Source organism: Salmo salar, chromosome ssa26 (assembly GCF_905237065.1).
Source record: "Salmo salar chromosome ssa26, Ssal_v3.1, whole genome shotgun sequence".
Taxonomy (NCBI): Eukaryota; Metazoa; Chordata; class Actinopteri; order Salmoniformes; family Salmonidae; genus Salmo; species Salmo salar.
In genome coordinates, this window is record NC_059467.1 from 49353469 (window position 1) to 49378679 (window position 25211).

A 25211-nucleotide genomic window follows, 5' to 3' on the forward strand; every position below is an offset into this window, starting at 1 on the left:
AGAGACAGAGAGAGAGAGAGAGAGAGAGAGAGAGAGAGAGAGACAGAGAAGAGAGACAGAGAGAGACAGAGAGAGAGAGAGAGAGAGAGAGAGAGAGAGAGAGAGAGAGAGAGAGAGAGAGAGACAGAGAGAGAGAGAGAGCGAGAGAGACAGAGACAGAGAGAGCGAGAGAGAGAGAGAGAACGAGAGAGACGAGAGAGACAGAGACAGAGAGAGAGAGAGAGAGAGGGAGGTGTAAAACAGAAAGGGTGTTGGGTAAAGGAGAGGAACACCAGTCTCCATGTTATCTTGAGGACAGACAGACAGAGAGAGAGACTATGTAGACAGAGAGAGAGAGACTATGAAGACAGAGAGAGACTATGTAGACAGAGAGAGAGAGAGAGAGAGACTATGAAGACAGAGAGAGACAGACTATGAAGACAGAGAGACAGCCCGAGAGACAGACAGAGAGACAGACAGAGACAGACAGAGAGAGACAGTCTTCCACAGAGAGCCTTAGCTACAGTGTGAGGGAAAATACAACAGCCCCAGTACCTCCTACCAGTCATTTCCTGTTCTATCCAGTTAACCATTACCTCTGATAATCCTTCTACACACCAGATAATGACTGGGTCCCAAATGGTGCCATCTGGGATGAAGTCAATGTGGGAATCATAGCTGACACCAGATACCATGTGATGTAAACAACAATAACTGATTTCACACCAGATACTAGATACCATGTGATGTAAACAACAATAACTGATTTCACACCAGATACTAGATCCCATGCGATGTAAACAATATCTGATTTCACACCAGATACTAGATACCATGTGATGTAAACAATATCTGATTTCACACCAGATACTAGATCCCATGTGATGTAAACAACAATAACTGATTTCACACCAGATACTAGATCCCATGTGATGTAAACAACAATAACTGATTTCACACCAGATACTAGATCCCATGTGATGTAAACAACAATAACTGATTTCACACCAGATACTAGATACCATGTGATGTAAACAACAATATCTGATTTCACACCAGATACTAGATACCATGCGATGTAAACAATATCTGATTTCACACCAGATACTAGATACCATGTGATATAAACAACAATATCTGATTTCACACCAGATACTAGATACCATGTGATGTAAACAACAATATCTGATTTCACACCAGATACTAGATACCATGCGATGTAAACAACAATATCTGATTTCACACCAGATACTAGATACCATGCGATGTAAACAACAATAACTGATTTCACACCAGATACTAGATACCATGCGATGTAAACAACAATATCTGATTTCACACCAGATACTAGATACCATGCGATGTAAACAACAATAACTGATTTCACACCAGATACTAGATACCATGCGATGTAAACAACAATATCTGATTGTAAACTGGTTCATGTGTGAACAACATACACATTGTTGAACAATGTCTTCTGACTCAAACGATGGGAAGGAGTTTTCCTTTGTGTAAATATTTTTGGACAATGTTCAAGGTTTATTTACTTTACCTCCCTAAAAGGTGGCCTTTTGTGACATGTTATACTTCATAAAAAGACATGTGATGATATTTGTTTTCTGCGAAACAAAGTGTTCTCCATAATGTTTTGTATTATAATATTAGGATTTCATGTTGGTTTAATGGTTTGTAATTTCTAAATCGACCACTTCCAAGACCCCACTATTGATCACAGAATAAACTAACAAGTCCGTTCTGAAGCATTTTATTGAGTTTTTTTCTTCTTCCTGCTTTAGGAAACCCGGCATAGGCAATTTAAAAATGAAAACAAAAATAAATATGGATATTTATGTAAAACATTTTCCTAATGAAACATTATACACAATGTACAACATCATTTTTTCTTGTTCACTTGGGGTGAATGAATACTCTATACACATTTTCCCAAAGCCTAAATAAACGTACCTCCATGCTAAAAAAGAAAGAAATGAAGCGATGAAAAAATAAACTAAATAATAATAATAATACTCAATGAACTGCTTCTGTTTTTAGATTGCTTTAAAAAACGTACTAATAAAACCACAAGATGAAAAATAAAAACATTGAATCAAATCCATCCATTATGTCTAATGTGTTGAGAGTAGTAGAGCAACATGGAATATAATGGTGTGTTTAGTAGTGACCCGACCTTCTGTACAGGTCACTTAACGCTCTCTGTTGTTGCTGTAGATCAACCTTCCCTTCTGGGTCTCTGCTGTGTGACGCTCTGTGAGAGGAGAGGACAGTCTTTATTCCATCCAGGCCCGCTCTTTCCTGGGTCTCAGTGTGTGTGTGTGTGTGTGTGCGCGTGGTGAGGGTCTGTGAAAGTGTGTTGTTTTGACGGTGCATCTGGTTCTGGGTAGACTGTGGTTGGTCAGTAGTCCGTGTCCGAGCCCTCGGCGTTGTCTACGTTGCGTGACAGCATGTAGTTGTCCATGTCGATGGAGCGACAGTTGTTGATGGCATAGCGGAGTCTCTCTGACATCACCGTCTGGCTGGAGTAAGGAGGCAGGCGCAGCTGGAAAAAACACGTCTGGGAGGTCGGCAGGCTGTCATACGGCTGAGAGGGGGAGAGAGGGGAGGGGGACAGAGAGAGAGAAGGGGGGACAGAGAGAGAGAAGGGGGGGGACAGAGAGAGAGAAGGGGGGGACAGAGAGAGAGAAGGGGGGACAGAGAGAGAGAAGGGGGGACAGAGAGAGAGAAGGGGGGACAGAGAGAGAGAAGGGGGACAGAGAGAGAGAAGGGGGGACAGAGAGAGAGAAGGGGGGACAGAGAGAGAGAAGGGGGGACAGAGAGAGAGAAGGGGGGGCAGAGAGAGAGAGAGAGAGAGAGAGCGGGGGAGGGGCAGAGACAGAGAGAGGAACACAGAGAGAGGAAGGAACAGACAGAGACAGAGAGAGGAACACAGAGAGGGGAAGGAACAGAGAGAGAGAGACAGAGAGAGGAACACAGAGAGGGGAAGGAACAGAGAGAGAGAGACAGAGAGAGGAACACAGAGAGGGGAAGGAACAGAGAGAGAGAGACAGAGAGAGGAACACAGAGAGGGGAAGGAACAGAGAGAGAGAGACAGAGAGAGGAACACAGAGAGGGGAAGGAACAGAGAGAGAGAGACAGAGAGAGGAACACAGAGAGGGGAAGGAACAGAGAGAGAGAGACAGAGAGAGGAACACAGAGAGGGGAAGGAACAGAGAGAGAGACAGAGAGAGGAACACAGAGAGGGGAAGGAACAGAGAGAGAGACAGAGAGAGGAACACAGAGAGGGGAAGGAACAGAGAGAGAGAGACAGAGAGAGGAACACAGAGAGAGGGGAAGGAACAGAGACAGAGAGACAGAGAGAGAGAGAGGAACACAGAGAGAGGGGAAGGAACAGAGACAGAGAGACAGAGAGAGAGAGAGGAACACAGAGAGAGGGGAAGGAACAGAGACAGAGAGACAGAGAGAGGAACACAGAGAGAGGGGAAGGAACAGAGACAGAGAGAGAGAGAGGAACACAGAGAGAGGGGAAGGAACAGAGAGAGAGAGAGAGAGACAGAGAGAGGAACACAGAGAGAGGGGAAGGAACAGAGACAGAGAGACAGAGAGAGGAACACAGAGAGAGGGGAAGGAACAGAGACAGAGAGAGAGAGACAGAGAGAGGAACACAGAGAGAGGGGAAGGAACAGAGACAGAGAGAGAGAGAGAGAGAGAGGAACACAGAGAGAGGGGAAGGAACAGAGAGAGAGAGACAGAGAGAGGAACACAGAGAGAGGGGAAGGAACAGAGACAGAGAGACAGAGAGAGGAACACAGAGAGAGGGGAAGGAACAGAGACAGAGAGACAGAGAGAGAGAGAGGAACACAGAGAGAGGGGAAGGAACAGACAGAGACAGAGACAGAGAGACAGAGAGGGGAAGGAACAGAGAGAGACAGAGACAGAGAGAGGAACACAGAGAGAGGGGAAGGAACAGAGACAGAGACAGAGAGAGGAACACAGAGAGAGGAACACAGAGAGGGGGGAAGGAACAGAGAGAGAGACAGAGAGAGGAACACAGAGAGGGGAAGGAACAGAGACAGAGAGAGGAACACAGAGAGAGGGGAAGGAACAGACAGAGAGAGAGACAGAGAGACAGAGAGGGGAAGGAACAGAGAGAGACAGAGACAGAGAGAGGAACACAGAGAGAGGGGAAGGAACAGAGACAGAGACAGAGAGAGGAACACAGAGAGAGGAACACAGAGAGAGGGGAAGGAACAGAGACAGAGAGAGAGAGAGAGAGAGAGGAACACAGAGAGAGGGGAAGGAACAGAGAGAGAGAGACAGAGAGAGGAACACAGAGAGAGGGGAAGGAACAGAGACAGAGAGACAGAGAGAGGAACACAGAGAGAGGGGAAGGAACAGAGACAGATAGACAGAGAGAGAGAGAGGAACACAGAGAGAGGGGAAGGAACAGACAGAGACAGAGACAGAGAGACAGAGAGGGGAAGGAACAGAGAGAGACAGAGACAGAGAGAGGAACACAGAGAGGGGAAGGAACAGAGACAGAGAGAGGAACACAGAGAGAGGGGAAGGAACAGAGAGAGAGAGACAGAGAGAGGAACACAGAGAGAGGGGAAGGAACAGACAGAGAGAGAGACAGAGAGAGGAACACAGAGAGAGGAACACAGAGAGGGGAACACAGAGAGAGGAACACAGAGAGGGGAAGGAACAGAGAGAGAGAGAGACAGAGAGAGGAACACAGAGAGAGGAACACAGAGAGGGGAACACAGAGAGAGGAACACAGAGAGGGGAAGGAACAGAGAGAGAGAGACAGAGAGAGGAACACAGAGAGAGGGGAAGGAACAGAGAGAGAGGAACACAGAGAGAGGAACACAGAGAGAGGGGAAGGAACAGAGAGACAGAGAGAGGGGAAGGAACAGACAGAGAGAGAGGGTCAGTATAAAGATCTAGGTACAGGTCTGGCTGTAGTCAGGAGACTGACCCAGCTGGTAGAAACTCCTCTGAAAGGTCAGCAGCCAGTCATAACCCCTTCAAACCAACATGAAAACCCACCAACTTGTTTCTCACCTTTTCTTTATTTCTCAAAGCCTAAACTTTTATTTCACCAACCGATCTAGTCATGATTGTTCTATGGCTGAGTTTAATGTAGTCATAATGATGCTCATTGGCATTTAGCCTGGGGGAACGCACCAGTGTGTGTGTGTGTGTGTGTGTGTGTGTGTGTGTGTGCGCGCTGGCAGCGGTGTTTGTCTTACCCTGTCCACCTTCATAATCTGGAACCTCTGGGAGATGTCAGCGGTGTTGGCGGGGAGCCTGGAGCGTCCTGAGACAAAGCGCATGAACAGCACCCTCTCCTCGTTGGAGAAGTCCTCTAGGGTCTGCCAGAACCACTGGACCTGGGTGTGATGCTCTTCTACCTCACGGTACCGCACAACCTGGAATTAATACAGACATTACCTCACGGTACCACACTACCTGTAATTAATACAGACATTACCTCACGGTACCACACTACCTGGAATTAATACAGACATTACCTCACGGTACCACACTACCTGTAATTAATACAGACATTACCTCACGGTACCACACTACCTGTAACTAATACAGCCATTAATACAGACATTACCTCACGGTACCACACTACCTGTAATTAATACAGACATTACCTCACAGTACCACACTACCTGTAACTAATACAGACATTACCTCACGGTACCACACTACCTGTAACTAATACAGACATTACCTCACGGTACCACACTACCTGTAACTAATACAGACATTACCTCACGGTACCACACTACCTGTAATTAATACAGACATTACCTCACGGTACCACACTACCTGTAATTAATACAGACATTACCTCACGGTACCACACTACCTGTAATTAATACAGACATTACCTCACGGTACCACACTACCTGTAACTAATACAGACATTACCTCACAGTACCACACTACCTGTAATTAATACAGACATTACCTCACGGTACCACACTACCTGTAACTAATACAGCCATTAATACAGACATTACCTCACGGTACCACACTACCTGTAATTAATACAGACATTACCTCACAGTACCACACTACCTGTAACTAATACGCCATTAATACAGACATTACCTCACGGTACCACACTACCTGGAATTAATACAGACATTACCTCACAGTACCACACTACCTGTAACTAATACAGCCATTAATACAGACATTACCTCACGGTACCACACTACCTGTAATTAATACAGACATTACCTCACAGTACCACACTACCTGTAACTAATACAGCCATTAATACAGACATTACCTCACGGTACCACACTACCTGTAATTAATACAGACATTACCTCACGGTACCACACTACCTGTAATTAATACAGACATTACCTCACGGTACCACACTACCTGTAATTAATACAGACATTACCTCACGGTACCACACTACCTGTAACTAATACAGCCATTAATACAGACATTACCTCACGGTACCACACTACCTGGAATTAATACAGACATTACCTCACGGTACCACACTACCTGTAATTAATACAGACATTACCTCACGGTACCACACTACCTGTAATTAATACAGACATTACCTCACGGTACCACACTACCTGTAACTAATACAGCCATTAATACAGACATTACCTCACAGTACCACACTACCTGTAATTAATACAGACATTACCTCACAGTACCACACTACCTGTAACTAATACAGCCATTAATACAGACATTACCTCACGGTACCACACTACCTGTAATTAATACAGACATTACCTCACGGTACCACACTACCTGTAATTAATACAGACATTACCTCACGGTACCACACTACCTGTAATTAATACAGACATTACCTCACGGTACCACACTACCTGTAACTAATACAGCCATTAATACAGACATTACCTCACAGTACCACACTACCTGTAATTAATACAGACATTACCTCACGGTACCACACTACCTGTAATTAATACAGACATTACCTCACGGTACCACACTACCTGTAATTAATACAGACATTACCTCACGGTACCACACTACCTGTAACTAATACAGCCATTAATACAGACATTACCTCACGGTACCACACTACCTGGAATTAATACAGACATTACCTCACAGTACCACACTACCTGTAACTAATACAGCCATTAATACAGACATTACCTCACGGTACCACACTACCTGTAATTAATACAGACATTACCTCACAGTACCACACTACCTGTAACTAATACAGCCATTAATACAGACATTACCTCACGGTACCACACTACCTGTAATTAATACAGACATTACCTCACGGTACCACACTACCTGTAATTAATACAGACATTACCTCACGGTACCACACTACCTGTAATTAATACAGACATTACCTCACGGTACCACACTACCTGTAATTTAATACAGACATTACCTCACGGTACCACACTACCTGTAACTAATACAGCCATTAATACAGACATTACCTCACAGTACCACACTACCTGTAATTAATACAGACATTACCTCACAGTACCACACTACCTGTAACTAATACAGCCATTAATACAGACATTACCTCACGGTACCACACTACCTGGAATTAATACAGACATTACCTCACGGTACCACACTACCTGTAATTAATACAGACATTACCTCACGGTACCACACTACCTGTAATTAATACAGACATTACCTCACGGTACCACACTACCTGTAACTAATACAGCCATTAATACAGACATTACCTCACAGTACCACACTACCTGTAATTAATACAGACATTACCTCACGGTACCACACTACCTGTAATTAATACAGACATTACCTCACGGTACCACACTACCTGTAATTAATACAGACATTACCTCACGGTACCACACTACCTGTAACTAATACAGCCATTAATACAGACATTACCTCACGGTACCACACTACCTGGAATTAATACAGACATTACCTCACGGTACCACACTACCTGTAATTAATACAGACATTACCTCACGGTACCACACTACCTGGAATTAATACAGACATTACCTCACGGTACCACACTACCTGTAATTAATACAGACATTACCTCACAGTACCACACTACCTGTAATTAATACAGACATTACCTCACGGTACCACACTACCTGGAATTAATACAGCCATTAATACAGACATCAATACAACAGTCAGTCAATCAGTCAATAATTCAGTCAATCAGTCAGTCAATAATTCAGTCAATCAGTCAGTCAATCAATCAGTCAGCCAATCAGTCAGTCAGTCAAAAAGTTAGTCAGTCAGTCAGTCAGCCAATCAGTCAGTCAGCCAATCAGTCAGTTAGCCAGTCAGCCAATCAGTCAAGCAATCAGTCAGTCAATCAGTCAGTCAGTCAGTCAGTCAGTCAATCAGTCAGCCAATCAGTCAGCCAATCAGTCAGCCAATCAGTCAAGCAATCAGTCAGTCAATCAGCCAGTCAGTCAATCTTTATTTAAAGTGCATATTGAAATCACAACACTTTACAGCAAAACAATGAAATGAAAGAGATGCAAAGAAACGGAGGACAAAAGAGTAAAGGACTACCTTCTTGAGCACGTCCACACTGATCTCTGGCATCCCACAAACCATCTGTTCCAGTTGTTTGGCTGTGAGGAGGGAGAGGAGAGGGACAGGGACGATCCAGGACATGCCCTCACGCACCACCGCCACCTGGGAGAGAGAAGGGGGGGTAGGAGGAGGGAGGGAGGGGGAAGGAGAGAGGGGAGGGGAGGGAAAGAGAGAGAGAGAGGGGGAACGAGAGGGAAGGGGAGAGAGAGAGGGATAAGGGTAGAGACAGTGGGATATTGGGAGAGAGAGGGATAGGGAGAGAGAGAGGGATAGAGGGAGAGAGAGGGATAGGGAGGGAAAGAGGGAGAGAGGGATAGGGAGGGGGAGGAGAGAGGGATAGGGAGGGAGAGAGGGATAGGGGAGAGAGAGGGATAGGGAGGGAAGAGGGAGAGAGGGATAGGGAGGGGAGGAGAGAGGGATAGGGAGGAGAGAGGGATAGGGGGAGAGAGAGGGATAGGGAGGGAAAGAGGGAGAGAGGGATAGGGAGGGGAGGAGAGAGGGATAGGGAGGGAGAGAGGGATAGGGGGAGAGAGAGGGATAGGAGAGAGAGGGAGAGCGGGATAGGGAGGGGAGGAGAGAGGGATAGGGAGGGAGAGAGGGATAGGGAGGGAGAGGGATAGGGGAGAGGGAGAGCGGGATAGGGAGGAAGAGAGAGGGATAGGGAGGGGGAGGAGAGAGGGATAGGGAGGGAGAGAGGGATAGGGAGGGAGAGAGGGATAGGGAGGGGGAGGAGAGAGGGATAGGGAGGGAGAGAGGGATAGGGAGGGAGAGAGGGATAGGGAGGGAGAGAGGGATAGGGAGGGAGAGAGGGATAGGGAGGAGAGAGAGAGGGGGGGAGAGGGGACAAGAGATTCCAGTTGAGAGTTAAACACACAGGTGAGCTAACAGAGAAATGTACCGTACTCTAACACCTTAGAGTCTAACAATTATAAATCCAGTCTAGTTATGTACTGAACCATGATGTTTCTACAATTATAAATCCAGTCTAGTTATACACTGAACCATGACGTTTCTACAATTATAAATCCAGTCTAGTTATATACTGAACCATGATGTTTCTACAATTATAAATCCAGTCTAGTTATACACTGAACCATGACGTTTCTACAATTATAAATCCAGTCTAGTTATGTACTGAACCATGATGTTTCTACAATTATAAATCCAGTCTAGTTATGTACTGAACCATGATGTTTCTACAATTATAAATCCAGTCTAGTTATATACTGAACCATGACGTTTCTACAATTATAAATCCAGTCTAGTTATGTACTGAACCATGATGTTTCTACAATTATAAATCCAGTCTAGTTATATACTGAACCATGATGTTTCTCCAATTATAAATCCAGTCTAGTTATGTACTGAACCATGATGTTTCTACAATTATAAATCCAGTCTAGTTATATACTGAACCATGACGTTTCTACAATTATAAATCCAGTCTAGTTATATACAGAACCATGATGTTTCTACAATTATAAATCCAGTCTAGTTATGTACTGAACCATGACGTTTCTACAATTATAAATCCAGTCTAGTTATATACTGAACCATGATGTTTCTACAATTATAAATCCAGTCTAGTTATATACTGAACCATGATGTTTCTACAATTATAAATCCAGTCTAGTTATGTACTGAACCATGACGTTTCTACAATTATAAATCCAGTCTAGTTATATACTGAACCATGATGTTTCTACAATTATAAATCCAGTCTAGTTATGTACTGAACCATGACGTTTCTACAATTATAAATCCAGTCTAGTTATATACTGAACCATGACGTTTCTACAATTATAAATCCAGTCTAGTTATATACAGAACCATGATGTTTCTACAATTATAAATCCAGTCTAGTTATGTACTGAACCATGACGTTTCTACAATTATAAATCCAGTCTAGTTATATACAGAACCATGATGTTTCTACAATTATAAATCCAGTCTAGTTATTTACTGAACCATGACGTTTCTACAATTATAAATCCAGTCTAGTTATATACTGAACCATGACGTTTCTACAATTATAAATCCAGTCTAGTTATTTACTGAACCATGACGTTTCTACAATTATAAATATAGTTGTTCCCATGCCAACCAAGCTGGGTGTTAAGATTTCTTAGAAAAATTCCAGGCATGATTCTTCATCTTAAAACCAATTCAGTATTGAGTTTCTGTTATAAAAGAGCGCAGTGCCTCGTCTTAATCCAAGAATTCAATATCTATCTATCTATCTATCTATCTATCTATCTATCTATCTATCTATCTATCTATCTATCTATCTATCTATCTATCTATCTATCTATCTATCTATCTATCTATCTATCTATCTATCTATCTATCTATCTATCTATCTATCTATCTATCTAAAGTTTCAGAGTGGAGGAGAGGCCTGCTGAGTTTCTCTGAAATGAAAAGCAGCAGGGCAGAGAGCTTGATAATGTCTTGTAGAGAAGACACCACGGAGAGGAACGTCTAAAAGCAGCAGGGCAGAGAGCTTGATAATGTCTTGTAGAGAAGACACCACGGAGAGGAACGTCTAAAAGCAGCAGGGCAGAGAGCTTGATAATGTCTTGTAGAGAAGACACCACGGAGAGGAACGTCTAAAAGCAGCAGGGCAGAGAGCTTGATAATGTCTTGTAGAGAAGACACCACGGAGAGGAATGTACTAAAAGCAGCAGGTGGCCACGGTGTGTTAGTCATCACCCGCTGGAAGTTAATGAACTGCGGCAAACATGAAGAATCCACGGGAAATTAACAAAACACGAGGCGATAGGACGATCATCAGCCGTCAGTCGCTCTGGTGTGCTGCCTCTCGTACCCGTCTGTCTATCTCGTGCAGGCGGTACTCGATGGTGTTATCTGTGTCGTACCCGTCTGTCTATCTCGTGCAGGCGGTACTCGATGGTGTTATCTGTGTCGTACCCGTCTGTCTATCTCGTGCAGGCGGTACTCGATGGTGTTATCTGTGTCGTACCCGTCTGTCTATCTTGTGCAGGCGGTACTCGATGGTGTTATCTGTGTCGTACCTGTCTGTCTATCTTGTGCAGGCGGTACTCGATGGTGTTATCTGTGTCGTACCCGTCTGTCTATCTCGTGCAGGCGGTACTCGATGGTGTTATCTGTGTCGTACCCGTCTGTCTATCTCGTGCAGGCGGTACTCGATGGTGTTATCTGTGTCGTACCCGTCTGTCTATCTCGTGCAGGCGGTACTCGATGGTGTTATCTGTGTCGTACCCGTCTGTCTATCTTGTGCAGGCGGTACTCGATGGTGTTATCTGTGTCGTACCCGTCTGTCTATCTTGTGCAGGCGGTACTCGATGGTGTTATCTGTGTCGTACCCGTCTGTCTATCTCGTGCAGGCGGTACTCGATGGTGTTATCTGTGTCGTACCCGTCTGTCTATCTTGTGCAGGCGGTACTCGATGGTGTTATCTGTGTCGTACCCGTCTGTCTATCTCGTGCTGCCGGTACTCGATGATGTTATCTGTGTCGTAACCGTCTGTCTATCTTGTGCAGGCGGTAGTCGATGGTGTTATCTGTGTCGTACCTGTCTGTCTACCTCGTGCAGGCGATACTCGATGGTGTTATCTGTGTCGTCCGTCTGTCTCTCGTGCTGCCAGTCCAATGATGTTGTTTGTGTCGTACCTGTCTGTCTACCTCGTGCAGGCGATACTCCTGTGTGTGTGTGTGTGTGTGTGTGTGTGTGTGTGTGTGTGTGTGTGTGTGTGTGTGTCGTACCTGTCTGTCTATCTCGTGCAGGCGGTACTCGATGGCCCGGGCTACATACTCTTTCCTGTTGGAGAAGGTCAGAGGGATGCTGTTTCCACCGGGGATAATAGGAACCATCTTACCGTTCGCACTCTGACCCACGAACGAATCCAGAGGAATCATCTAGAGGGGGGAACACAACAGTAAAACATCACATCATCTGAACTCAAGTTGGGGTCAATTCTATTTGTAGAGAGTTGATTTAGAATCCTGTCAGATCAGGAGACACACATTCCCTTCCTCTTTATTCTCTCTCTCTCTCTCTCTCTCTCTCTCTCTCTCTCTCTCTCTCTCTCTCTCTCTCTCTCTCTCTCTCTCTCTCTCTCTCTCTCTCTCTCTCTCTCTCTCTCTCTCTCTCTCTCTCTCTCTCTCTCTCTCCTCTCTCTCTCTCTCTCTCTCTCTCTCTCTCTCTCTCTCTCTCCTCCCGCTCTCCATCTTTCCCTCTCTTGGCTAGGAGACTGTGGGCCTGAGAGGCCATCTCTCTCTCTCTCCCTCCCTCCTCTCCTCCATCACTCCTCTCTTTTCCCTGGCTGTGGTCCTTCCACAAGACTGGGAGGCCATGTCTCTCTCTCCCTCCCTCTTTCCCCCTCCCCCTCCCTCTTTCCCCCCTCCCCCTCTCTGAACTCCCTCTATCTATCCTGGCTGTGGTCCTTCCTGGGAGGCAGGCCAATTGGCCAATCCCCAGACAGGATGTGCTGCATCAACAGAACCCTTGCATTCCAGTATGTGTGTGTGTGTGTGTGTGTGTGTGTGTGTGTGTCTGTGTGAGAGAGCGAGCTCGGTCCAGCCCAGTAGAGCCACAGTGCAGTGGTTATGTGTGTGTGTGTGTGTGTGTGTGTGTGTGTGTGTGTGTGCCGGGGGGAACCAAGGTTGGCCATTGTGTATCAATAAGAGCCAGAATGGTGAGGATGGGTGGGTGGGGAGGGGGGGGGGTTAGCGAGAGAAACACAGTGTACCAGTTAGACCTGGGAATTGCAAGGGACCTCCCCACACCATATTACCACCACACCATACTATCACCACACCATATTATCACCATACCATATTATCACTCTACCATATTATCACCATACCATATTACCACCATACCATATTATCACCACACCATATTACCACCATACTGAGGGACCTCACCATACCATATTACCACAATACCATATCATCACCATACCATATTATCACCACACCATATTATCACCATACCATATTATCACCATACTGAGGGACCTCACCCTACCATATTACCACCATACCATATTATCACCACACCATATTATCACCACACTATATTATTACCATACTGAGGGACCTCACCATACCATATTATCACCATACCATATTATCACCACACCATATTATCACCATACCATATTATCACCATACTGAGGGACCTCACCATACCATATTATCACCACACCATATTATCACCACACCATATTATCACCATACTGAGGGACCTCACCATACCATATTATCACCACACCATATTATCACCACACCATATTATCACCACACCATATTATCACCATACTGAGGGACCTCACCATACCATATTATCACCATACTGAGGGACCTCACCATACCATATTACCACCATACCATCAACATACCATATTATCACCACACCATATTATCACCATACTGAGGGACCTCACCATACCATATTATCACCATACCATATTACCACCATACCATATTACCACCATACCATATTACCACCATTCCATATTATCACCATGCCATATTATCACCATACTATATTACCACCATACCATATTATCACCACACCATATTATTACCACACCATATTATTACCATACTGAGGGACCTCACCATACCATATTATCACCATACCATATTATCACCATACCATATTATCACTATACCATATTACCACCATACCATCACCATACCATATTATCACCACACCATATTATCACCATACTGAGGGACCTCACCATACCATATTATCACCATACCATATTATCACCATACCATATTACCACCATACTATATTATCACCATACTATATTACCACCATACCATATTATCACCATACTATATTACCACCATACCATATTACCACCATACCATCACCATACCATATTATCACCATACTGAGGGACCTCACCATACCATATTATCACCACACCATATTATCACCATACTGAGGGACCTCACCATACCATATTATCACCATATCATATTACCACCATACCATATTATCCCCATACCATATTACCACCATACCATATTATCACCACACCATATTATCCCCATACCATATTACCACCATACCATATTATCAACATACTGAGGGACCTCACTATACCATATTATCACCATACCAAATTATCACCATACCAAATTACCACCATACCATATTATCACCATACCATATTATCACCATACCATATTATCACCATTCTGAGGGACCTCACCATACCATATTACCACAATACCATATTATCACCATACCATATTATCCCCATACCATATTACCACCATACCATGTTATCACCATACTGAGGGACCTCACCATACCATATTACCACCATACCATATTATCACCATACCATATTATCACCATACCATATTACCACCATACCATCACCATACCATATTATCACCACACCATATTATCACCATACTGAGGGACCTCACCATACCATATTATCACCATACCATATTACCACCATACCATATTATCACCATACCATATTACCACCATACCATATTATCACCATACCATATTACCACCATGCCATATTATCACCATACTATATTACCACCACACCATATTATCACCACACCATATTATCACCATACTGAGGGACCTCACCATACCATATTATCACCACACCATATTATCACCATACTGAGGGACCTCACCATACCATATTATCACCATACCATATTACCACCATACCATATTATTACCATACCATATTACCACCATACCATATTATCACCATACCATATTACCACCATACTATATTACCACCATACCATATTATCACCATACCATATTATCACCACACCATATTATCACCATACCATATTATCACCATACTGAGGGACCTCACCATACCATATTATCACCATACCATATTATCACCACACCATATTATCACCATACCATATTATCACCATACCATATTACCACCATACCATATTACCACCATACCATATTACCACCATACCATCACCATACCATATTATCACCACACCATATTATCACCACACCATATTATCACCATACTGAGGGACCTCACCATACCATATTATCACCACACCATATTATCACCATACTATATTACCACCACACCATATTATCACCACACCATATTATCACCACACCATATTATCACCATACTGAGGGACCTCACCATACCATATTATCACCACACCATATTATCACCATACTGAGGGACCTCACCATACCATATTATCACCATACCATATTACCACCATACCATATTATTACCATACCATATTACCACCATACCATATTACCACCATACCATCACCATACCATATTATCACCACACCATATTATCACCATACCATATTATCACCATACTGAGGGACCTCACCATACCATATTATCACCATACCATATTATCACCACACCATATTATCACCATACCATATTATCACCATACCATATTACCACCATACCATATTACCACCATACCATCACCATACCATATTATCACCACACCATATTATCACCACACCATATTATCACCATACTGAGGGACCTCACCATACCATATTATCACCACACCATATTATCACCATACTGAGGGACCTCACCATACCATATTATCACCATACCATATTACCACCATACCATATTATCACCATACCATATTATCACCACACCATATTATCACCATACTGAGGGACCTCACCATACCATATTATCACCATACCATATTATCACCACACCATATTATCACCATACCATATTATCACCATACCATATTACCACCATACCATATTACCACCATACCATCACCATACCATATTATCACCACACCATATTATCACCACACCATATTATCACCATACTGAGGGACCTCACCATACCATATTATCACCACACCATATTATCACCATACTGAGGGACCTCACCATACCATATTATCACCATACCATATTACCACCATACCATATTATCACCATACCATATTATCACCACACCATATTATCACCATACTGAGGGACCTCACCATACCATATTATCACCATACTATATTACCACCATACCATATTACCATCATACCATCACCATACCATATTATCACCATACTGAGGGACCTCACCATACCATATTACCACCATACCATATTATCACCACACCATATTATCCCCATACCATATTACCACCATACCATATTATCACCATACCATATTATCACCATACCATATTATCACCATACTGAGGGACCTCACCATACCATATTACCACAATACCATATTATCACCATACCATATTATCCCCATACCATATTACCACCATACCATGTTATCACCATACTGAGGGACCTCACCATACCATATTATCACCATACCATATTAACACCATACCATATTATCACCATACTATATTACCACCATACCATATTATCACCATAGCATATTACCACCATACCATATTATCACCATACTGAGGGACCTCACCATACCATATTATCACCATACCATATTATCACCATACCATATTACCACCATACCATATTACCACCATACCATCACCATATTATCACCACACCATATTATCACCATTCTGAGGGACCTCACCATACCATATTATCACCACACCATATTATCACCATACTGAGGGACCTCACCATACCACATTATCACCATACCATATTACCACCATACCATATTATCACCATACCATATTATCACCACACCATATTATCACCATACCATATTATCACCACACCATATTATCACCATACTGAGGGACCTCACCATACCATATTATCACCATACCATATTATCACCACACCATATTATCACCATACTGAGGGACCTCACCATACCATATTATCACCATACCATATTATCACCATACCATATTACCACCATACCATATTATCACCATACCATATTACCACCATACCATCACCATACTATATTATCACCACACCATATTATCACCATACTGAGGGACCTCACCATACCATATTATCACCATACCATATTATCACCATACTATATTACCACCACACCATATTACCACCATACCATATTATCACCATACCATATTATCACCATACCATATTATCACCATACCACATTATCATCACACTGAGGGACCTCACCATACCATGTTACCACCATACCATATTATCACCACACTGAGGGACCTAACCTTTTCTAGGCTAGTGTCCAAGTCAAATCTCCCCATCTATGTCAGTTCCAGTATTGAATCCAAACTGAATGGATGTGAACCATCACTCTCCTCCAAGCTTCTCTGTCTCTCTTTCTGTCTCTTTCCCTCTCCTCCTCATACCAATATCATAGCTCCTGACCTTTAGTTGAAGAAAAAAAGACTGAATAAAACAATTACCTCATGGAAATTATCCTCTGTGATGCCGCTGTCTTCAATGTGAAGAATGCTGTTGAGTGTCTGAACATAGAGCAGGTCCACCTCCTCCAGATCCTCCAGGACCAGAGGAATACAACACAGCTGCTTCCACACCAGGGGGGCAAGGTGCAGGTCCAGGGGCTTCTTGGTCCGGATAGCCACCCCCATCAGGATGCCCAGGAACTTAAACTGGAGGAGCTGCTCATCCAGACAGGCTGACGGGCTCAGCAGGAACCTGGGGGAAGGAGGGAGGTTTAGGGTTGACCTGAGTGTAGTGGCCCATAACACAGAGTCATAGACTATAGCTCTGTAGTGGCCCATAGCACAGAGTCATATAGACTATACCTCTGTAGTGGCCCATAACACAGAGTCATAGACTATAGCTCTGTAGTGGCCCATAACACAGAGTCATAGACTATAGCTCTGTAGTGGCCCATAACACAGAGTCATAGACTATAGCTCTGTAGTGGCCCATAACACAGAGTCATATAGACTATAGCTCTGTAGTGGCCCATAACACAGAGTCATATAGACTATAGCTCTGTAGTGGCCCATAACACAGAGTCATATACTATAGCTCTGTAGTGGCCCATACCACAGAGTCATATAGACTATAGCTCTGTAGTGGACCATAACACAGAGTCACAGACTATAGCTCTGTAGTGGCCCATAACACAGAGTCATATACTATAGCTCTGTAGTGGCCCATAACACAGAGTCATATAGACTATAGCTCTGTAGTGGCCCATAACACAGAGTCATATAGACTATACCTCTGTAGTGGCCCATAACATAGAGTCATATACTATAGCTCTGTAGTGGCCCATAACACAGAGTCATAGACTATAGCTCTGTAGTGGCCCATAACACAGAGTCATAGACTATAGCTCTGTAGTGGCCCATAACACAGAGTCATAGACTATACCTCTGTAGTGGCCCATAACACAGAGTCATATAGACTATAGCTCTGTAGTGGCCCATAACACAGAGTCATAGACTATAGCTCTGTAGTGGCCCATAACACAGAGTCATAGACTATACCTCTGTAGTGGCCCATAACACAGAGTCATAGACTATAGCTCTGTAGTGGCCCATAACATAGAGTCACAGCTCTGTAGTGGCCCATAACACAGAGCCATAGACTATAGCTCTGTAGTGGCCCATAACATAGAGTCATATAGACTATAGCTCTGTAGTGGCCCATAACACAAAGTCATATAGACTATAGCTCTGTAGTGGCCCATAACACAGAGTCATAGACTATACCTCTGTAGTGGCCTATAACATAGAGTCATAGACTATAGCTCTGTAGTGGCCCATAACACAGAGTCATAGACTATACCTCTGTAGTGGCCCATAACACAGAGTCATAATGTGGGACTGTCTCTATATGGTGACTGGTAATGAGACAGCAGGTCAGTAATGTGGTACTGTCTCTATATGGTGACTGGTAATGTGGTACTGTCTCTATATGGTGACTGGTAATGTGGTACTGTCTCTATATGGTGACTGGTAATGAGACAGCAGGTCAGTAATGTGGTACTGTCTCTATATGGTGACTGGTAATGTGGTACTGTCTCTATATGGTGACTGGTAATGTGGTACTGTCTCTATATGGTGACTGGTAATGTGATACTGTCTCTATATGGTGACTGGTAATGAGACAGCGTGTCAGTAATGTGGTACTGTCTCTATATGGTGACTGGTAATGTGGTACTGTCTCTATATGGTGACTGGTAATGTGATACTGTCTCTATGGTGACTGGTAATGAGACAGCAGGTCAGTAATGTGGTACTGTCTCTATATGGTGACTGGTAACGTGGTACTGTCTCTATATGGTGACTGGTAATGTGGTACTGTCTCTATATGGTGACTGGTAATGTGGTACTGTCTCTATATGGTGACTGGTAATGAGACAGCAGGTCAGTAATGTGGTACTGTCTCTATATGGTGACTGGTAATGTGGTACTGTCTCTATATGGTGACTGGTAATGTGGTACTGTCTCTATATGGTGACTGGTAATGTGATACTGTCTCTATATGGTGACTGGTAATGAGACAGCGTGTCAGTAATGTGGTACTGTCTCTATATGGTGACTGGTAATGTGGTACTGTCTCTATATGGTGACTGGTAATGTGATACTGTCTCTATATGGTGACTGGTAATGAGACAGCAGGTCAGTAATGTGGTACTGTCTCTATATGGTGACTGGTAACGTGGTACTGTCTCTATATGGTGACTGGTAATGTGGTACTGTCTCTATATGGTGACTGGTAATGTGGTACTGTCTCTATATGGTGACTGGTAATGTGGTACTGTCTCTATATGGTGACTGGTAATGAGACAGCAGGTCAGTAATGTGGTACTGTCTCTATATGGTGACTGGTAATGTGGTACTGTCTCTATATGGTGACTGGTAATGTGGTACTGTCTCTATATGGTGACTGGTAATGAGACAGCAGGTCAGTAATGTGCTACTGTCTCTATATGGTGACTGGTAATGTGGTACTGTCTCTATATGGTGACTGGTAATGTGGTACTGTCTCTATATGGTGACTGGTAATGTGGTACTGTCTCTATATGGTGACTGGTAATGAGACAGCAGGTCAGTAATGTGGTACTGTCTCTATATGGTGACTGGTAATGTGGTACTGTCTCTATATGGTGACTGGTAATGTGGTACTGTCTCTATATGGTGACTGGTAATGTGATACTGTCTCTATATGGTGACTGGTAATGAGACAGCGTGTCAGTAATGTGGTACTGTCTCTATATGGTGACTGGTAATGTGGTACTGTCTCTATATGGTGACTGGTAATGTGGTACTGTCTCTATATGGTGACTGGTAATGTGGTACTGTCTCTATATGGTGACTGGTAATGAGACAGCAGGTCAGTAATGTGGTACTGTCTCTATATGGTGACTGGTAATGTGGTACTGTCTCTATATGGTGACTGGTAATGTGGTACTGTCTCTATATGGTGACTGGTAATGTGGTACTGTCTCTATATGGTGACTGGTAATGAGACAGCAGGTCAGTAATGTGCTACTGTCTCTATATGGTGACTGGTAATGTGGTACTGTCTCTATATGGTGACTGGTAATGTGGTACTGTCTCTATATGGTGACTGGTAATGTGGTACTGTCTCTATATGGTGACTGGTAATGAGACAGCAGGTCATAATGTGGTACTGTCTCTATATGGTGACTGGTAATGTGGTACTGTCTCTATATGGTGACTGGTAATGAGACAGCAGGTCAGTAATGTGGTACTGTCTCTATATGGTGACTGGTAACGTGGTACTGTCTCTATATGGTGACTGGTAATGAGACAGCAGGTCAGTAATGTGGTACTGTCTCCCTATGGTGACTGGTAATGTGGTACTGTCTCTATATGGTGACTGGTAATGTGGTACTGTCTCTATATGGTGACTGGTAATGTGGTACTGTCTCTATATGGTGACTGGTAATGTGGTACTGTCTCTATATGGTGACTGGTAATGTGATACTGTCTCTATATGGTGACTGGTAATGAGACAGCGTGTCAGTAATGTGGTACTGTCTCTATATGGTGACTGGTAATGTGGTACTGTCTCTATATGGTGACTGGTAATGTGATACTGTCTCTATATGGTGACTGGTAATGTGGTACTGTCTCTATATGGTGACTGGTAATGTGGTACTGTCTCTATATGGTGACTGGTAATGTGGTACTGTCTCTATATGGTGACTGGTAATGAGACAGCGTGTCAGTAATGTGGTACTGTCTCTATATGGTGACTGGTAATGTGGTACTGTCTCTATATGGTGACTGGTAATGTGGTACTGTCTCTATATGGTGACTGGTAATGTGGTACTGTCTCTATATGGTGACTGGTAATGAGACAGCAGGTCAGTAATGTGGTACTGTCTCTATATGGTGACTGGTAATGTGGTACTGTCTCTATATGGTGACTGGTAATGTGGTACTGTCTCTATATGGTGACTGGTAATGTGGTACTGTCTCTAAATGGTGACTGGTAATGTGATACTGTCTCTATATGGTGACTGGTAATGAGACAGCAGGTCAAATGTGGTACTGTCTCTATATGGTGACTGGTAATGAGACAGCAGGTCAGTAATGTGGTACTGTCTCTATATGGTGACTGGTAATGTGGTACTGTCTCTATATGGTGACTGGTAATGTGGTACTGTCTCTATATGGTGACTGGTAATGTGGTACTGTCTCTATATGGTGACTGGTAATGTGATACTGTCTCTATATGGTGACTGGTAATGAGACAGCAGGTCAGTAATGTGGTACTGTCTCTATATGGTGACTGGTAATGAGACAGCAGGTCAGTAATGTGGTACTGTCTCTATATGGTGACTGGTAATGTGGTACTGTCTCTATAAGGTGACTGGTAATGTGGTACTGTCTCTATATGGTGACTGGTAATGAGACAGCAGGTCAGTAATGTGGTACTGTCTCTATATGGTGACTGGTAATGTGGTACTGTCTCTATATGGTGACTGGTAATGTGGTACTGTCTCTATATGGTGACTGGTAATGTGCTACTGTCTCTATATGGTGACTGGTAATGTGGTACTGTCTCTATATGGTGACTGGTAATGAGACAGCAGGTCAGTAATGTGGCGCTGTCTCTATATGGTGACTGGTAACGTGGTACTGTCTCTATATGGTGACTGGTAATGTGGTACTGTCTCTATATGGTGACTGGTAATGTGGTACTGTCTCTATATGGTGACTGGTAATGTGGTACTGTCTCTATATGGTGACTGGTAATGTGGTACTGTCTCTATATGGTGACTGGTAATGAGACAGCAGGTCAGTAATGTGGTACTGTCTCTATATGGTGACTGGTAATGTGGTACTGTCTCTATATGGTGACTGGTAATGTGGTACTGTCTCTATATGGTGACTGGTAATGTGGTACTGTCTCTATATGGTGACTGGTAAAGAGACAGCAGGTCAGTAATGTGGTACTGTCTCTATATGGTGACTGGTAATGTGGTACTGTCTCTATATGGTGACTGGTAATGTGGTACTGTCTCTATATGGTGACTGGTAATGAGACAGCAGGTCAGTAATGTGGTACTGTCTCTATATGGTGACTGGTAATGTGGTACTGTCTCTATATGGTGACTGGTAATGTGGTACTGTCTCTATATGGTGACTGGTAATGAGACAGCAGGTCAGTAATGTGGTACTGTCTCTATATGGTGACTGCTAATGAGACAGCAGGTCAGTAATGTGGTACTGTGTGTCTCTGTCGGTGTCCTAGCCAGTCCTCACCTGTCTCTGTTGTAGCCCACCTCAGCTGTGGCGTTGGGGGAGGGGATGAGGAGATCCACTACTCCTGTCTCCAACTCCTACACAGGAAATAGGCATCAGTCTCACAAGATATCCTGTCCACAGCCTGTCTCTAAATAATATCACTTTTCTGACTCGCTCTTTGTCAATTGAACATTTCGGGAAACTAAAAAATTCCTCTGGTAAAGAAGTTTGGATAAACTCAGAAGAATAGACAAGAACATACTGCAGACACAACAAGGAAATGACTTCATGTTGAGACTGAGGCTTTGTTCCCAAATCTAAAACTCTACTGCAACTGACACATCTAACTGTAAACTCTACTGTAGCTGACACATCTAACTGTAAACTCTACTGTAGCTGATACATCTAACTGTAAACTCTACTGTAGCTGATACATCTAACTGTAAACTCTACTGTAGCTGATACATCTAACTGTAAACTATACTGTTACATCTAACTGTAAACTCTACTGTTACTGACACATCTAACTGTAAACTCTACTGTAGATGACACATCTAACTGTAAACTCTACTGTAGCTGATACATCTAACTGTAAACTCTACTGTAACTCACACATCTAACTGTAAACTCTACTGTAGCTGACACATCTAACTGTAAACTCTACTGTAGCTGATACATCTAACTGTAAACTCTACTGTAGCTGATACATCTAACTGTAAACTCTACTGTAGCTGACACATCTAACTGTAAACTATACTGTTACATCTAACTGTAAACTCTACTGTTACTGACACATCTAACTGTAAACTCTACTGTAGCTGACACATCTAACTGTAAACTCTACTGTAGCTGATACATCTAACTGTAAACTCTACTGTTACTGATACATCTAACTGTAAACTCTACTGTAGCTGATACGTCTAACTGTAAACTCTACTGCAACTGACACATCTAACTGTAAACTCTACTGTAGCTGATATATCTAACTGTAAACTCTACTGTAACTCACACATCTAACTGTAAACTCTACTGCAACTGACACATCTAACTGTAAACTCTACTGCAACTGATACATCTAACTGTAAACTCTACTGTAGCTGATACATCTAACTGTAAACTTTACTGTAGCTGATACATCTAACTGTAAACTCTACTGTAGCTGATACATCTAACTGTAAACTCTACTGTAGCTGATACATCTAACTGTAAACTCTACTGTAAATAACACATCTAACTGTAAACTCTACTGCAGCTGATATATCTAACTGTAAACTCTACTGTAACTCACACATCTAACTGTAAACTCTACTGCAACTGACACATCTAACTGTAAACTCTACTGCAACTGATACATCTAACTGTAAACTCTACTGTAGCTGATACATCTAACTGTAAACTTTACTGTAGCTGATACATCTAACTGTAAACTCTACTGTAGCTGATACATCTAACTGTAAACTCTACTGTAGCTGATACATCTAACTGTAAACTCTACTGTAAATAACACATCTAACTGTAAACTCTACTGCAGCTGATACATCTAACTGTAAACTCTACTGTAGCTGATACATCTAACTGTAAACTCTACTGTAAATAACACATCTAACTGTAAACTCTACTGTAGCTGATACATCTAACTGTAAACTCTACTGTAAATAACACATCTAACTGTAAACTCTACTGCAGCTGATACATCTAACTGTAAACTCTACTGTAGCTGATACATCTAACTGTAAACTCTACTGTAAATAACACATCTAACTGTAAACTCTACTGTAAATAACACATCTAACTGTAAACTCTACTGCAGCTGATACATCTAACTGTAAACTCTACTGTAGCTGATACATCTAACTGTAAACTCTACTGTAAATAACACATCTAACTGTAAACTCTACTGTAGCTGATACATCTAACTGTAAACTCTACTGTAGTTATACTGTTACTAT

General features: G+C 42.9%; 1 protein-coding gene across 14 annotated transcripts in view; it reads right to left on the minus strand.

Annotated features, from left to right (window-relative positions):
* Window positions 1-1731: 1731 nt before the first annotated feature.
* LOC106595038 (probable E3 ubiquitin-protein ligase HERC1) overlaps window positions 1732-25211 on the minus strand; it is a 290635-nt gene continuing 267155 nt past the window's right edge. For all 14 annotated transcript variants that reach the window (XM_045708500.1, XM_045708507.1, XM_045708508.1 and 11 more), the window contains exons 79-84: window positions 23281-23357; window positions 17965-18217; window positions 12345-12497; window positions 8575-8700; window positions 5250-5429; window positions 1732-2581 (exon numbers count right to left, since the gene is read on the minus strand). In XM_045708500.1, coding sequence (XP_045564456.1) covers window positions 2396-2581; window positions 5250-5429; window positions 8575-8700; window positions 12345-12497; window positions 17965-18217; window positions 23281-23357 — 975 coding nt within the window. In that variant the 3' untranslated portion in view covers window positions 1732-2395. The remainder of the gene's footprint in view (window positions 2582-5249; window positions 5430-8574; window positions 8701-12344; window positions 12498-17964; window positions 18218-23280; window positions 23358-25211) is intronic.